General features: G+C 38.4%; 1 protein-coding gene across 3 annotated transcripts in view; it reads left to right on the top strand.

Moving 5' to 3' along the window:
- Positions 1 to 18,565, top strand: part of LOC120514942 (interferon-induced protein 44-like) — a 65,625-nt gene that overhangs the window by 39,432 nt on the left and 7,628 nt on the right. For all 3 annotated transcript variants that reach the window (XM_039735600.1, XM_039735601.1, XM_039735602.1), the window contains 2 exons: positions 2,331 to 2,486; positions 6,645 to 6,813. In XM_039735600.1, the coding sequence (XP_039591534.1) occupies positions 2,331 to 2,486; positions 6,645 to 6,813 (325 nt within the window). The remainder of the gene's footprint in view (positions 1 to 2,330; positions 2,487 to 6,644; positions 6,814 to 18,565) is intronic.

Below are 18,565 nucleotides of genomic sequence, written 5' to 3' on the forward strand. Positions count from 1 at the left end.
AAAGCTAAATCTTCCAGCTAGAGTGAGATGAAGGGTTGACCATCTATGCAAGTCTTGCTTAATTTTTCCATACAGACAGAAAAATTTTGTTAATAAAGAGCTTTATGTTTACTTTTGATGTTTACCCCGAGGTATTTAAACTGATCTGTGATGATAAAAGGGAAGGTGTCCAATCTAATAATTGTGAATTTCCCCTTGGGATTAATAAAGTATCTATCTATCTATTTAATATTGTGTGCTTGAGAATTCACTGGAAAGAGCACACTTTTGTTCAAATTAATTCTGAGACCAGAAATATTTTGCAATTCTGTAAGCGCTATTAGGACTGCAGTCACAGTATTTTGTGCATCAGATATATACAGCACCATATCATCTGTATATTGAAATTTTCTGTTCAAGTTCTTCTCCGATAATCCTCTTTATCTCATAAGCATTTCGACAATGAGCTGCCAGTGGCTCAATGGAGATTGTAAAAAGTAGTGGTGACAAGGGGCATCCTTGTCTGATACCGTGTTCTAATTTAAAGTAGTCTGAATTAATGTTGTTAATACAAACTGAAGCTTCTGGTTTGGTATATAGTAGTTTGATCCATGCACAGATGTTCAGGCCAAACTCAAATTTCTCCAATGTAGTGAAAAGGTAGTTCCATTCAATTATATCAAATGCTTTTTCTATATCCAACAATAATAATATCTCTGGGGGTGTTTGACTTTGCAGGTGAATACTGTATATTACATTAAATGGGCATCAAAGATTTGAAACTAAGTGTCAGCCTTTAATAAATCCTGTTTGACCTTGTAATATTAACGAAGGTAGCACTTTTTCCATCCTTCTAGTTATGACTTTGGAGAGTATCTTAACATCATTATTCACAAGTGAGATTGGTCTGTGTGATGCACATTGTAATAAATCCTTATTTTGTTTAGGAAAAACGATGATTAATGCTTGGTGAAAAGTTTGAGGTAGAATTTTATTGTCTTTAGCTTCTGGAAATGTTACTAATAAGAGGGGAACTAGCTGAGTGGAGAATTTCTTATAAAATTCAGCAGGATAGCCATCAGGGGCCTGCTGCTTCCCACTCTGAAGTAACTTTATAGCATCTATTATTTCTGATAACTCCAGAGGTTTATAAAGTTCCTCTGGACCAAGAGTATCTATTTGTGGTATCTGTAATGTATCCAGAAATGCATTAGATTGTGTCTTGTCTTCTTTAAACTCAGTAGAATATAAGGATTTATAGTAGTCTCTAAATGTTTCCAATATACTGTATTGTTATGGTCATGATTTTATCTCCGTTTGTGCTGGTAATTTCTGGGATTGCATTGCGAACTTCTTGCTTGTGGATTTGTTGAGCTAAGATCTTATTAGCTTTCTCTCCATGTTTATAGTAAAGATGTCTTGATTTAGAAATGAGTTGTTCTGTTTCTTTAGTGGTCAAGAGGTTGAGTTCTGAATGCAGAGCCTGCCTTTTCATATGAAGAGCCTTGCTTGGACACCTGGCATGTTCTTGGTCTATTCTAGTAATTTTGTTGATTAGCTCTGATACCTTCTTGGTTTCTAATTTATTTCTGCTGGAAAGATATGAAATTATCTGTCCTCTTTAAGAAGGCCTTCAGGGTTTCCCAGAGTATTCCTGCAGAGACGTCTGAGGATGTATTTGTCTCTTGAAAAAAGCTGATTTGTTTAGATATAAATTCTGTACAGCTCTCGTCTGCTAATAGAAGTGGGTTAAGACGCCATCTGCGAGATGAGTATGTGGGGTATAATGATTTGAGCTCCAAGATTAAAGGAGCATATTCAGAAATAACAATAGCATTGTACTTGCAAGATTTAATCATAGGCAAGAAATTGTTATCTACAAAGAAATAATCAATTCATTTCCTGGATGAAGCTATTCATCTTTACCTATTTTCTGTTTACTGCGTTTTTAAAGGAGCCCCAGTGTCATTATGTTCCCCGTGTTTGACAGAGTCTGTCCAGTATTCTCACTCACCAAGCTTCTGAGGATGTTGCTTAATTACAATCCTAGCCTGTGCTGATCTACTCACCAATGGGGTCAATAGGGGGTTGTTTCAAAGGAGTGCTTTCACTTCACATTTCTCTGCCACACTACCCCTTCTTTTTATTGAGATATTCCTTATTTATTTAATTTCTTTTCATTCATTATTAATCAAAATGACTAGCAACAGAGCAAATAGTACAGATTTGAGCAACCAAATACATCCCTAAACTGAAGGACATATCCTACTGTGACAGACTAAAGGTGCTGAACAGAGGAGATGCAGTAAATGAGGTGTTCCAGATAAAGATTCATTTTGTTCCCCTTGCAGTACAGAGCCTACACAATTTCTGATTCCAAGGGTGGTGGAAAGCTACCATTCATCTTTTGTGACACCATGGGCATGAAAGGATGTGATAATGATGTTGGAATTCTTACTCAAGATGTCTTCAGCATGATTGATGGATATGTTCCAGATAATTATAAGGTAATTTCTACTAGCTTGTTTTTAAACTAATGTAATCCCAGATATATGTTGAATAAATGATGCAAAATAACTTTAATTGACAGTAATAATGTCAAATAATATCAAATTTCAAAATAATAATCCAACAGTAAGGGAAACTAGCACTTGCTAGGGCACATTTACTAATTACTAGATCATGAAATAAGACTTATGTTCAAAATGAAAGACAAAGAGGTTTGCTGTCTAGTCAGGTAGCCAGGAGAACACGGTTAGCTGAAATGAAAGGATATGCTGCTGACCAGCAGGTGGGCTTGAGGGTACAGCTGAGTTATAAACTATAGAGCTTCAAAGTACAAAAATCCTCAAAATACCCAATAGAGGGGGTAGATCCTAGCGAGGTAGCCAAGGGGCAGCAAAGAATCTTTATAAATAAAATGATTTATTATTTCAAAAACAGCTCTGTTTAACAAGCAGCCCCAAAAAGCACAAAAACACAGAAGGCAATGCCTTAAAAATAGGAAGTCAAAACCAATCACTGTCACAATATGAATTCCAAAACACAAAGTCAAATGACAATTCACAAAAATTATAATATGCAAAACAGCTCAGTGGTTAGCCCTACACCTCTACTGTACTGGGTTCAAATCCCAACCCAGTCAGTGTCCTTGTGGATTTTCTCCAAGTGTTCTCGTTTCTTTTCCCCCTCTTAAATGTTTTTAATTTAGATGGACCCTCAGTTTTAATTTAGAGTAAGTTTATAGGAGTCACAATCAGTCACAGAATCAGAAAAATCAGAAAATGAGCAACAGAAACAGGAGGACTCACCACCATCATGAGCATATTCACAATGAGCCGCGAATGACTGGGGGTTTTCCTCAACCTTTACAAAGCTGGAACAGTTCCCTGTGGTGCCACCCCATTCAGAAAACACAAGGAATATAGCAGATACTATACACATTGACACAGGAAAACTAAATAATCCACACAAGAAATGAATAAAATAAACAAAATGAGACGTATGAATACCATCTGAGCTGCCTTGGCTGAAACACGACAAATGGGACCTGAGGCAATACACTCCCATTGGTGGCAGAGGTGTGTCACGGATAAATTGATGCCTGCAGAGGCATGTAGTACTCTCCCTGTTTCTCTATGTAGACGGCCATGCAATATGCTTCTACCATTCCATCCAATGGACATGCTGAACCATGTTGGAATAGATAGATAGTGTGGTGATTATTTCTTACAAAAATAACACATCACAAAAACAAACAAAGTTTTGGGGACCATCCCCGTATATTGTCGTACAGACAATAAAGAAAAAAAGTGATTCAAAGTCTTGATTAGAACAATGAACATTTTACTCAAAGAAAATGGTGAATTTATACAAAAGGGATGATGGGACAGGAAATGGTTGGCAGGAAGTGACATTGCAGCATGAACTGCAATCAATGTCATCATGATGCAGCGGAAGTGAGGTGATTTGATGGAGCCGGAAGTGACGTCATCCTGGTTGGCCGGAAGTGATGTCATCGCGACCATTTTGGAAACCGGAAGTTGAGGGAATTATTTTTCTTCAGGTTTTCTGTTAATGAAAAGAGGTTTAGGTAAGTACCACTTGATGACCTTCTATCTTGCGATATTTCACTCATCCTTAGGCTCTTTCACTGCCTCCTAATCGCACATGTGTAACAATAGATAGATAGATAAAACTGCCTTTTTACACAGCCTTTTTAAAAACATAGTTGAATAAATAAATTAATATATACACACATCATGGTCTGAATACACCAGAATGACTAAAAAGCAAGAAAGAAAATGTCTAACTTGGCAGTTCCTGTCACAGTGAGGCGCTATGTAGACATTTTGTTGTTGGTACAAAGGATCCCCAGTAGTATTTCCTCACACACTTCTGCTGGATTATTTGTTGGCTGAAAATCCTTGGTTTTAGTGTGTCACAGAGAAGATGTACAGCAGTTTTATTTTTATTCTCTCATTTACTATAACCTCTGGGGATTTCAGAGTATTTTCTGTATGTGAGCCTACCCTTTTAATTAACTTGTTGCTTGAGTGGGCCTCTCTTGAAGTGATGTTACTGATGCAGCATACCACATTGGCCATCACAGAATTGCAAAAGATGTGTTAAAAGAACACAGTCCCCTAAGGAACAAGAGCCTGTTCTGTCATTACATATGGTTTGTCTCTGTGAGACCAGACTAACCTGTCATTGATGTGGACCCCCAAATACTTGTAGGAGTAGAACCACTTCCATATCCACAATCTGAAAAGATATAGAGGCTCTTTGGTGAAGCATAAAGTCAATAAGCAGTTCCTTGGTTTTAATGATGTTAAGATGCAGACAGTTCTCTTTGCACCAAGAAACAAGCTTTTACACTTGACTCCTGTCGTCTGTCTCATTCCTTTTATCAATACACCCTATAAATGCAGAATCATCTGAGAATTTCATCAAATGACACGACCTGCTCTTATATTTCTAGTCAGAGGTGTACAGAGTGAAGAGAAAAGCAGAGAGGCCTGTTCCTTGTTATACTCCAGTATTGCTCACACAGTCCATGAATCTCACAAACTGTGGTCGGCCTGACAGACAGACCATTATCCAAGGCCCCATAAGCTCATCCACCTGGATGGTACTGAAGGCACTTAAGAAATCAAAACACAGAATCCTCACAGTGCTGCCAGCTTTGTCCAGCATTGTGGAGCAGACAGATAATTGTATCTGCCACTCCAATCATCATCCAATAGCAAACTGCTGTGGATCCAGGTTGTCTACCACAAGAGAACTCATATAATCCAGGCCTAGTCTCTCAAATCAATCAACCATAGTAAGACAGATAGCCACATGGTAATTATTATTTAGGTTGTGTTATTTTTTTACACTGTTTTTTACTTTGTCTATATTCTGGGCACAATCATAAATCATAAGTTAATTTATGTTTGAATTAAATTGTAACTTCTACTGTGTGTTTTGTTATTCTGCCTAATAGCCTGAGGACATATATTCTGAGGATATATACAAAAATGGCAAATATTGAAGTACAATATCACTCAGTCCCGACAGTGACCAGGCTCATAAGAATAACTATAGAAGGGTTACAGATGGTATTTGTGACATTCAGTCTAGGTGGTAAAGAGTCCGAAAGGAAGAACAAAGTCACCCTGGGACCCAACTACAACAAAACACTAACTAACTAAACCATGCATCTCAATCAATGTTTTTCAGACTGGAACAGAAAAGTATTTATAAAGATGCCAAATAATCCAAGCCATGCATTTATTAAATACATCCATGAGTCGTGACCATGCAGAATGGTAACATCCAAAACAAAAAGAGAACAAAATCGGCTTTTTAAACTGCATGTCTACAAGTGACTGCATGTCAAGTTTGTAGGGAACGGATGCAACAAGATACACTGAATGAATGTTAAAGAAAAATAAATTCTGTGAGTGTCACTCTGTAAGCATGGCACGATCAAGTAAGTCCTCAGTATTTCAACTTCACAGCTGAATTATCTGCACATTAGAATTATTTAGTATTTCTTGACAGTAGGAGGTATCTTTAAAGCTCCAGTCCTCCTCTCCATCATGGGCTAAAACAGCCAACACTTTTACCTTGAGGCTTCAAATGAAATTTATAAATCTCATTTGCATACTTCTTTCAAGAAAGTTATGTTTTAAAAAATTTACAGTTAGTCATGAACACACCACAACCAACAACTAACAACAGAACATCAATCAATGTCATTTTTGCTTAGCTTGAGTTAGAATCTTCAATCTGTGAATACTCTTGAGCCACTGTATGCCTGTTTGGTATTATTAAAAAACAAATTATTTCATGTAATATACTAACACTTTATTACATTTTATTATTACTCTTATTTTTGAATATGAAGTAACTAGAAATATTGAAAATACTTTGGCTTTCATTTCAGTTATCTTAGTCCCTGAGTGCACACGAGTGTTACACTGTGTTTGCATTTTCTAGTTAGTTCACTACTGAATTTGCCAGGCAGGACTCCTTTAGTGTAACTGTCTGAAGTCCTGAGAAATGGGATACGGAGCTGATGCTGCTTGAGAACCACTTAAAACTGATTAGACACAAGAGTCTAAAACCAACTTTGGCATATTGGGTAACACATATGACTCATCTTTTCTTGTCAGTTTGATCCCATCACTGCAATGTCAACATGCAAGAAATGCACAGAGAAGCCCAGTCTGGCAGATCAGGTGCACTGCATCGTCTATGTCGTTGATGCCTCCACAGCAATCCTCTTGGAGAAAGAACTGCTGAAAATGTTCCAGAAAATTCAAAAAAAGGCCTGCAACCTAGGTGAGCAAGTGTTTATTATTGCTAATGCAGCAGAACCTAATTTAATAAAATATCTATTCACATACTGTATATTATTAAATGCAGAGACACTCAGTGGTTAGCCCTACACCTCTATTGTACTGGGTTCAAATCCCAGTCCAGTCAGTGTCTGTGTGGAAATTCTCCAAATGTTCTTGTTTCTTTCTTGTTCTTTCTTCTTCTTTCCCCTCTTAAATGTCCATAAGTTTAAGTTTAAGAGTAAGTTTGTAGATGTTCAATTCAGAGTTAGTTCCTGACATCCCAATACTGCTGGTTGGGATGTCACGATATCAGAATTTCTGTATTCAATATCAATAACAGTGAAATTTCATGATACTTGATACCTATATGATACCACAGCAAAAACAGAAATCAATTTCTTTCAGTGAAAAGTACCTCCAATATTCAAGAGAACAATATTTGGCCTTTTTCTGTAATACAATATCCATCCATCCATCCATTATACAACCCACTATATCCTAACTACAGGGTCACGGGGGCCTGCTGGAGCCAATCCCAGTCAACACAGGGCGCAAGGCAGGAAACCAACCCCGGGCAGGGTGCCAGCCCACCACAGTAATACAATATAAAATGTATAAATACTAACAATAGCAATAGCTTTATAATTGTTTCCCAACTACTGTATCATTTAGGAGAATTTGTATTGGCAATTAAAAACTTTTAAATTTAATGCAGGGTGTAGATTTAGCTTGTGATAGACAAGGGGCTTCCTCCAGAGTAACAACAAGTATGGTTGAATAAGTGATTTCCAAAAATTATACAGAATGTTTTCATTTAAACAAAGTCTTTAAAGCTGTTTTTAAAATACGTTTGTCTGACAATCAATCCATTGTTACGTTTGTAACATTTACTGTTGTAACATGTTTGTTTGTACTAATGAATACTGTTTAATGGATGAGTAAAATTAATTGAATTTTCATCAACATGAGCTCCTGATGCTTTAATGTTACAGATTTCTCCCTCCTATTTTCATTTTGTCATTTTACATTAATCCATTATTTCAGGGCTCTAGAAATACATCCATTGTTCTGTTATTTTCCAAGTGTCTTAAGTAAACCTTACATTTGTTACTGCTTATGTCTATGTGCAAATGAAACTCAACCAATGTTGCTTGTATTCAATTACTCCTTACTGAGACACTGCATCCCATTTGCCAAAGTACCATTCAAGTATAACGCATACATGCTTTAAGTCTGTGACATTTTTAGAATGATACTTATGAACATGAATTTGCCTTAAAAAACAAAAGAAAAACACAAATTTAGCATTTTCAGGTGTGTGTTCATCCATGAAGGATACCACTTTGACAGTGAGTCTATGTCTATCTATGTGTTTCTGTTAACAGAGTACATTTTGTATTACTAATGAAATGTGCCTTCAGCTTCAAAGCATTGAAACATAAAATAGATTTTATCTCGGTACTAACAAATCGAACAGCTCATTTCATGCCTGGTTGTAGATAACTTCAAATAGTTATTTGTTTTTGAATTTGTTTTGATTTTTACTTTCTACAACAACTGTTGTTGGCAATGCCAGTGTGCACTTTACTCCCGTATCCCAGTCCTATATGTGTTATTCTGGATGCAGGTGAGGTTTCCCCACAACCCAGATCTGTGTGTACCAGCTAGAAAATGGGTGGATGCTTGTATGGATATCTATAGACGTGCATATCACAGTCTGAGACTGAATGAGTAGCATCCATCCCCTCATAGGGACTCTGTATGACATTATATTAAAAACAGATTCATTGTGCCATCATTTCATCTCTTGTTAGAAATTTGTGAACTACAAGTTAAAAGATTATGTCACTACACTCTTAAAGCATGCAAAAAACAATTTCTGAATTAACTCCATAATAGGATAAAAGTTTCAAAGACAAAACCCTGTGTGTGTGTTTTGCCTTTTTTTTTAAATAATGTCATTCCCACAGTCGTGCACTGAAATTTCCCTGCCTTGAGCTCAAAGCATTTCTGAACATGAGTTGTGCTGTTTCACTTTTTTGACAATACTGTGCTATAGCATCACCACTATGAGTTATTCTCATATGTAGTTTTTACTCAAATATGATTGTGTCTTCATAGTAATTTGTCTGCTTCAGTCACACCTGAGTGCATTACCAGCTCTCACATGGTACTACAAATATTTTATAAGAGATGCCATTACATTTTCAGAATTATAGTATCAAATTATGGTATCTATGGTTTATGGTTTATGGTTCAACCATCCTTCTGCTGATACCAGCATAGGTGAGACATCCCCACCCACAATTACAGCAGTCCATGTGAGCAGAGAGCTGAAAAGACTTTGTGCCAGCAAAGCAGCGGGTCCAGATGGTGTATCGCCACGATTGCTGAAGGCCTGTGCGTTGGAACTGGGGAGTCCTCTACAGAGCATCTTCAACCTGAGCCTGAAACAGGGGAGAGTCCCGAGGCTTTGGAAAACATCTTGTATCACTCCTGTCCCAAAGGTATCACGTCCTAGTGAGCTGAATGACTTCCGGCCTGTTGCTCTGACGTCACATCTGATGAAGACCATGGAGCTGCTGCTGCTTCACCACCTGAGGCCACAGGTCCGTCACGCCCTCGACCCTCTGCAGTTCGCATACCAGGAGAAGGTGGGAGCGGAGGATGCCATCATTTATATGCTTCATCGATCCCTCTCCCACCTGGACAGAGGCAGTGGTGCTGTAAGAATTATGTTTTTGGACTTCTCTAGCGCCTTCAACACCATCCAACCTCTGCTCCTTAGAGACAAACTGACTGAGATGGGAGTAGATTCACACCTTGTGGCATGGATCATGGACTATCTTACAGACAGACCTCAATATGTGCGTCTTGGGAACTGCAGGTCTGACATCGTGTGCAGCAATACAGGGGCGCCGCAGGGGACTGGACTTTCTCCGGTCCTGTTCAGCCAACATACATCAGACTTCCAATATGATTCGGAGTCCTGCCACGTGCAAAAGTTCACTGATGACACTGCTATGGTGGGCTGCATCAGGAGTGGGCAGGAGGAGGAGTACAGAAAGTTAATCAAAGACTTTGTTAAATGGTGCGACTCAAACCACTTACACCTTAACACCAGCAAGACCAAGGAGATGGTGGTGGATTTTAGGAGGCCCAGGCCCCTCATGGACCCTGTGATCATCAGAGGTGACTGTGTGTGCAGAGGGTGCAGACCTTTAAATATCTGGGAGTGCAGCTGGATGACAAATTGGACTGGACTGCCAATACTGATGCTCTATGTAAGAAAGGTCAGAGCAGACTATACTTTCTGAGAAGGTTGGCATCCTTCAACATCTGCAGTAAGATGCTGCAGATGTTCTACCAGACGGTTGTGGCGAGTGCCCTCTTCTAAGCGGTGGTGTGCTGGGGTGGCAGCATAAAGATGAAAGACGCCTCACGCCTGGACAAACTTGTTAAGAAGGCAGGCTCTATTGTAGGAGTAAAGTTGGACAGTTTAACATCTGTGGCAGAGCGACGGGCACTAAGCAAACTCCTGTCAATCATAAAGAATCCACTGCATCCACTGAACAGTGTCATCTCCAGGCAGAGGAGTAGCTTCAGTGACAGACTGTTGTCACCATCCACCCATAACCCCATACTGGAATAAATGTGTATATAAATATAACACATTCATCCTTCTCTTTTTCAATATACAGGTCTTTGGGTTTATTCAATGAAAATGTGTGAGATAAACATTGAACTGAGTGAATTCGGAACATTTTGAAGGATAACAATTGACTCCATGTGGTGCCTGCTCTAATCTTGATGAGGGAAAGGAAATCAAGAACTGGATTCTTTTTAATATGAGATCATTTCAGCCTAACATTGGCTGCTTTACAGATCCACCAGTACAGTGTCCATTTTAGGACATCCTCCTCCCTGCGAGGAATCCCCCATCATCCCTCCTCCCTCCCCTCCCTCCTTCCACCACCGTCCACTCTCAGTTCTCCGATGTCCGTTTTCCGTCATCCACCCTCTTATCTCCGTCATCTGCCTTCACTTCTCCGTCAACTTCCACACTCCCCCCGCCCATAATGGCATTTTCATTAATAAAGTGACGTAATACTGCAGCTCCACCTTCTTCACAAGTTCATTCACCGAATTATTTGTCAATTATATTTCACAGTAAGAATTTACAGCACGACTCAAATGTGGGAACGAAGGTAAATGACGTTAATTGTTGAGTGTCTTTTTATACTGTTACCTCGCAGGGAGGAGGAATATTTTGTCTAAGTTAGTAGGAAGGATGGAGTTTTCTTGGAGGGAGGAGGATGTCCTAAAATGGACACTGTACACCTGGGTTTGAAATCCCACTCCCAGTCACTGCCTTTAATGAATTTGCTTATTTTCTCCATTTATTCTTTCTGGTACTCAGTTAATCCTCCCACATTCCAAAGAAATATACATTCAGCTCACTGATAATTCCACATGTGTGTCTGAGTAGCCCAGTAATGGACTGGCTACTCCTTGTCCCTATTCTACTGAGACTAGGTGAATGAACAAAAATGTAATGAATAGAATATCTTGGGTAAGCTAGAAGAAACAGTCACTGTCTGTCTTGGAACCTATCCTCTGTGATTTTTGGTCTGAACTCGCCATTCTTTTCATTAACATGTAGCATACTGCTCTCCTTTGATCTTCAAGTCATATAATGTGTAGCAGAAAGCTGAACTTAGAATCTCAGGCCAAGGCAAGATGATTTCGTTCTCTGCCTTCTGCCACAAGACTGATTATGAAGATCTGAAAAGGCCTGAAAGAGTCATCAGAAAATAATATCCTGTGCACTGTGTTCTTTCTTACATGAAAGTATGTAGCCTTAGTGTCCAGTGTTAATCTGAAAATATATTGCATGGATATTAAAGTTTATCTTTTGAAGGATGCTGGTTTTTCTATGACATTTGGAGCTCACCATTTAGGGGTGAGGGTTAACTTTTCTAGGGCTGATTTTTTTTTCTGAAAAACTCAGTTATCTGGTGACCACACAAATCAATAGTTTCTCACATAAATCCAGCATAAAACATCTGTTGCTGTGTGCAGTGCGCTGTCAAAGGGTGTTAGCCGGCTGTAATGGCACTGGGTGCACGGGGGCAACGGCAGTGGATTAGCTAGGGACCAATCAACTGTTGCCAGTGCTTCACTTTCGTTTTAGATCTCTATCTCCAGAGGCCTCATGTATAAACAATGCGTACGCACAGAAATGTTGCGTAAGAACGTTTCCACGTTCAAATCACGATGTATAAAACCAAAACTTGGTGTAAAGCCGTGTAAATTTCCACGGTACCTCATACCCTGGCGTACACAAGTTCTCCACTCGGTTTTGCAGACTGGCGGCACCCAGCGTCAAAGCAGTGCTACTGTTCCTGTGTGGTTATCCTTTTTTTTTCCTGATGCGGCTTTATAAATACACTGAAATTAACTGCATATTGCTTATTAGTTTAATGCATCGGATTATAATTAACCAGTAACAATATAATGGTCCACAGAATGGTCAAACTATTCGAAATACCATAGCTGCTTTAGCCTTGTTACTCTCACTACACTTTCTTCTTCTTCTTTCAGCTGCTCCTGTTAGGGTTTGCCACATCGGATCATATTTTTTCATATTGCTCTCACTGTACCACTCGGAGCAGCTGATCGGAAAGAAAATTATCGGTATACAGCATCAAACACACGCTGTCTCAGCCATGCTTCCTATTTGAACTGCTTCTCATATGACAAACGCTTCAAGCCTTTCCTGTACGGACCTCGCGGTTCAGAAAGAGTTTCATCCCAAAAGCTCTAAACCAGTGGTTCTCAACCTTTCTAGTGCCGCGACCCTTTAATACAATTTCCCATGCTGTGGCAACCCCAACCGTAAAATGATTTTCGTTGCTAATTCGTAGCTGTGATTTTGCTACTGTTATGAATTGTAATGTAAATATCTGATATGCAGGATGTATTTTCATTGTTACAAATTGAACATAATTGAAGCGTAGCGATTAATAACAAAAACAATATGTAATTGTATATTGTGAAATATTTATTTCTAATTTCAAATAAATGAAATTTTGTCTTTATGACTTACGTTTATTTGTTTTTATTAATTGTGTATTGAACTGTATTCACCGTATTCATGTTGTATACTTATGTGAAAATGTGAAAAGCATGGCGTAGCATGGGTAAGTCTTAATATCACAACAGTAAACTGCATTGCTACAAAATTGTTGCGACAGTATTGCGTAAAAAGCCAACATCAGTGCGAAGGTTGAGGCTGCTTCTTTCTCACCAGATCAGAAATTCTCGAGGCAGTCTTTGCAAGAGCACAACGAAGATCATCTTCTGCAACAAGTCTACTTCTTTAGTTAGTCTTGATAACCAACAAGCTGGAAAACCCTGTTTCTCAAAGATATGTTGTTAGAAATGGAAGAAGTGCATAAATCCCCATAACGTAACGCTGTTCGATGTACAGTTATGTAAGCAGTTAAAAATAATAAAGTTACGACAATTAAAACATTTGAAATTATTCTGATTCAATTGTCTGCAACATCTATCCTCGCATGACAATTATAGTAAAAATCTAGTAACTACCAATGGAAAAAAATTGTACAATAAACAAGTTTTACACATTGGAATACAGTGATCCCTCCTCAATTGCAGGGGTTGCGTTCCAGAACCCCCCGCGAAAGGTGAAAATCCGCGAAGTAAAAACCATATGTTCATATGGTTATTTTTTTATATATTTTAAGCCCTTATAAACTCTCCCACACTATGATACACATTTCCCACAAAGTTATACAGCATAAACCCTTTTATTCTCTTAGATATTAGGTAAGATTCATTGAAATTATGTATGTAAACACATTGTTTATATACAGTAAAACTTAAATATTATTTTAAAGATATTGAGTGTCTCCGATATCACATAGACAGGCCACCAGCAATAAATACGTACAACACAACAAAAATAGTATACAGTAAATGTGTGTACAGTGACACTAAACATATGTACATGTACTAAGTACTGTACGTAGAAAATTAATTATGGTTACTCACCAACAATGACACAATGACTTGTCCGATAACAATGAGTTTAGTTTTACTGCACAACACAGGAGAGTGTTACAGCTCTTCTAAAGGAGCCTCTTCAGGCGACTGTGTAGCACCGCCGTTGTTCTTCTTCAGTCTTCAATCCAAATCCCTAAAGCAGATTCCATCCAGACTACCGCCTTATTACGTCCACTTACAACTCGTTTTGCGCTCTGGTTAAAGGACACTGCGGCCATAGATCTTATATTCTTTTCCTACTTTTTAAATAAAAAGAATCGTGGAATCATTGATGCAGTAATGGCATCCTGCAGCGCTGTAACTGTTCCCTTCCTTCATCATAGCCAAAACTTTTACCTTTTCGGCAATCGTTAGCATCTTCCGTTTGCACTTGGGCACGGCCCCTGAAGCAGCAGCAGGAGCAGATCGTTTTGGAGCCATAACGAAGGGCTTGACTATGCACAAAGATAAACACAAAAGAGCACAAAAGTTAACTCTTTACACAGCTAAACACGTTGATGCTGAATGAGTGAGACGAGACTTCCTGGTAAACGCAGCGGAATCGAGTTCAGCGCTTCGTCGCTGAGCCAATCAGCACACAGGAACTTAACTGCACGCTCTGATTGTGTAGTTTCTCAGCCTTCCGCCAATAGCCTCCCTTGTATGAAATCAACTGAGCAAACCAACTGAGGAATATAGGAACAGAGGTTAAAAGACCCATTGTCTTCAGAAACCCGCGAAGCAGCAGAAAATTTGCATTATATATTTAGAGTAGCAGAATACCCGCACTTCGCAACGGAGAAGTAGTGTGTTAAAGAAGTCATGAAAAAGAAAAGGAAACATTTTAAAAATAACGTAAGATGATTGTTAATGTAATTGTTTTGTCACTGATATGAGTGTTGCTGTCATATATATAGACACAGACACACACACATACACAGACACACATACACACACACATATACATACTGTATACATATATAGCAAAATACCCGCACTTTGCAGCGGAGAAGTAGTGTGTTAAAGAAGTAATGAAAAAGAAAAGGAAACATTTTAATAATAACGTAACATGATTGTCAATGTAATTGTTTTGTCATTGTCATGAGTGTTGCTGGCATATATATATATATATATATATATATATATATATATATATATACATATGTATATATATACATACATATCTACATATATACAGACACACATTTACATACACCTATATCTATCTATCTATCTATCTATCTATCTATCTATCTATCTATCTATGTATATCTACAGTGGTGTGAAAAACTATTTGCCCCCTTCCTGATTTCTTATTCTTTTGCATGTTTGTCACACAAAATGTTTCTGATCATCAAACACATTTAACCATTAGTCAAATATAACACAAGTAAACACAAAATGCAGTTTTTAAATGATGGTTTTATTATTTAGGCAGAAAAATATCCAAACCTACATGGCCCTGTGTGAAAAAGTAATTGCCTCCTGAACCTAATAACTGGTTGGGCCACCCTTAGCTGCAATAACTGCAATCAAGCATTTGCGATAACTTGCAATGAGTCTTTTACAGCGCTCTGGAGGAATTTTGGCCCACTCAGTTTTGCAGAATTGTTGTAATTCAGCTTTATTTGAGGGTTTTCTAGCATGAACCGCCTTTTTAAGGTCATGCCATAGCATCTCAATTGGATTCAGGTCAGGACTTTGACTAGGCCACTCCAAAGTCTTCATTTTGTTTTCTTCAGCCATTCAAAGGTGGATTTGCTGCTGTGTTTTGGGTCATTGTCCTGTTGCAGCACCAAGATCGCTTCAGCTTGAGTTGACGAACAGATGGCGGACATTCTCCTTCAGGATTTTTGGTAGACAGTAGAATTCATGGTTCCATCTATCACAGCAAGCCTTCCAGGTCCTGAAGCAGCAAAACAACCCCAGACCATCACACTACCACCACCATATTTTACTGTTGGTATGATGTTCTTTTTCTGAAATGCTGTGTTCCTTTTACACCAGATGTAACGGGACATTTGCCTTCCAAAAAGTTCAACTTTTGTCTCATCAGTCCACAAGGTATTTTCCCCAAAGTCTTGGCAATCATTGAGATGTTTCTTAGCAAAATTGAGACAAGCCCTAATGTTCTTTTTGCTTAACAGTGGTTTGCGTCTTGGAAATCTGCCATGCAGGCCGTTTTTGCCCAGTCTCTTTCTTATGGTAGAGTCGTGAACACTGACCTTAATTGAGGCAAGTGAGGCCTGCAGTTCTTTAGACGTTGTCCTGGGGTCTTTTGTGACCTCTCGGATGAGTCGTCTCTGCGCTCTTGGGGTAATTTTGGTCGGCCGGCCACTCCTGGGAAGGTTCACCACTGTTCCATGTTTTTGCCATTTGTGGATAATGGCTCTCATTGTGGTTCGTTGGAGTCCCAAAGCTTTAGAAATGGCTTTATAACATTTACCAGACTGATAGATCTCAATTACTTCTGTTCTCATTTGTTCCTGAATTTCTTTGGATCTTGGCATGATGTCTAGCTTTTGAGGTGCTTTTGGTCTACTTCTCTGTGTCAGGCATGCTCCTATTGAAGTGATTTCTTGATGGAAACAGGTGTGGCAGTAATCAGGCCTGGGGGTGGCTACGGAAATTGAACTCAGGTGTGATACACCACAGTTAGGTTATTTTTAACAAGGGGCAATTACTTTTTCACACAGGGCCATGTAGGTTTGGATTTTTTCTCCTAAATAATAAAACCATCATTTAAAAACTGCATTTTGTGTTTACTTGTGTTATATTTGACTAATGGTTAAATGTGTTTGATGATCAGAAACATTTTGTGTGACAAACATGCAAAAGAATAAGAAATCAGGAAGGGGGCAAATAGTTTTTCACACCACTGTATATCTATCTTATATATCTATCTATATGTATATATCCATCTATCTATATATCTATATCTATCTATCTATATATGTACAGTATATCTATATCTATATACATATATATCTATATCTATATATATATTTATATATATATATATATCTATATCTATATAAACTGCTCAAAAAAATTAAAGGAACACTTTGGAAACACATCAGATCTCAATGGGAAAAAGAAATCCTCCTGGATATCTATACTGATACAGACTGGGTAATGTGTTAGGAACGAAAGGATGCCACATCGTTTGATGGAAATGAAAATGATCAACCTACAGAGCCCTGAATTCAAAGACGCCCCAAAAATCAGAGTGAAAAAATGATGTGGCAGGCTAGTCCATTTTGCCAAAATTGAATTGCAGCAACTCCAAATTGTACGCAGCACTTTGTATGGCCCCTGTGTTCTTGTATACATGCCTGATAACATCGGTGCATGCTTCTACAACAACAACAACAACAACAACATTTATTTATATAGCACATTTTCATACAGTAGCTCAAAGTGCTTTACATATTAAAGAATAGAAAAATGAAAGACACAATTATAAAACAAAATAAATCAACATTAATTAACATCGAATAAGAGTAAGGTTCAATGGCCAGGGGGGACAGAAAAAACAAAAAAAACTCCAGATGGCTGGAGAAACAATAAAATCTGTAGGGATTCACCCCTTCACCTTCAATTTTAACTTAGTTACAAAGTGATCAAAACTCTCGTTTATATCCTGCGTCCTCTCATTAAACTTGTATCCCGCATTACCTGTGGGCATGACAAACGCCAGCGGCAGCCTGTCTATTAACTTAATTTAAAGTTTAGGTTTACACCGTGCTTTCTTTCCGAGGTAGCAGCACTCATGAATATGGTTGTATATGTCACTCGCTCGCTTCTTATTGTTTCGCTGCCTTCTCAATTATATAATACATGTTTTCTTCAGCGCTTTTTGGAGGTCGTCCTTGTTTTCTACACACTGCGTTGACAGTCAGTTCACGTGATTACGTGGGAGGCGTGATGATGTCACACGAAACTCCGCCCCCCACGGATTTCGAGCTCAACTCCATTACAGTAAATGGAGAAAAATACTTTCCAGTTATGACCATTACGCGTAGAATTTCGAAATGAAACTTGCCCAACTTTTGTAAGGAAGCTGTAAGGAATGAGCCTGCCAAATTTCAGCCTTCCACCCACACGGTTACTTGGAGAATTAGTGATGAGTCAGTGAGTGAGTGAGTCAGTCAGTGAGGGCTTTGCCTTTTATTAGTATAGATGTGCTTACATAATAAATCCACGATAGAGTTAAGCCGCAAAAGTCGAAGTGCAATATAGCGAGGGATTACTGTAGACAAAACCCATATTTCCAATGGTCTTAGGCTGCCCCTGGCAAATCGTCATTTGACCCCCGACGGGGTTGCGACCCACAGGTTTAGAACCGCTGCTCTAAATGCACTCAATCAGTCCATCAAGTGCTCCTTGTAGAACTGTTAGTACTTATAAGTACAATCAACTCACTGTAAACTTGCACTACAGTTATAATATTGCACAACCTGAGCCATTTTATAAAGAGTGTATTTGCATATGATGACAATATCATTTTTAAGATGAAACGCAGCAAAGTATGTTTTATTATACAGATAAAACTTTAACTTCATTTAAATAATCAATATTGTTAATAATTAAAGGTTGTTCCTGCCTTGCACTGTATGCTTCACTGGGACTGGTGTGAAAGATAGAATAATTAAACACGTACTACGAAGATATTTCAATGTTCC

This window comes from Polypterus senegalus, chromosome 14 (genome assembly GCF_016835505.1).
Source record: "Polypterus senegalus isolate Bchr_013 chromosome 14, ASM1683550v1, whole genome shotgun sequence".
In the NCBI taxonomy this organism is placed as follows: Eukaryota; Metazoa; Chordata; class Cladistia; order Polypteriformes; family Polypteridae; genus Polypterus; species Polypterus senegalus.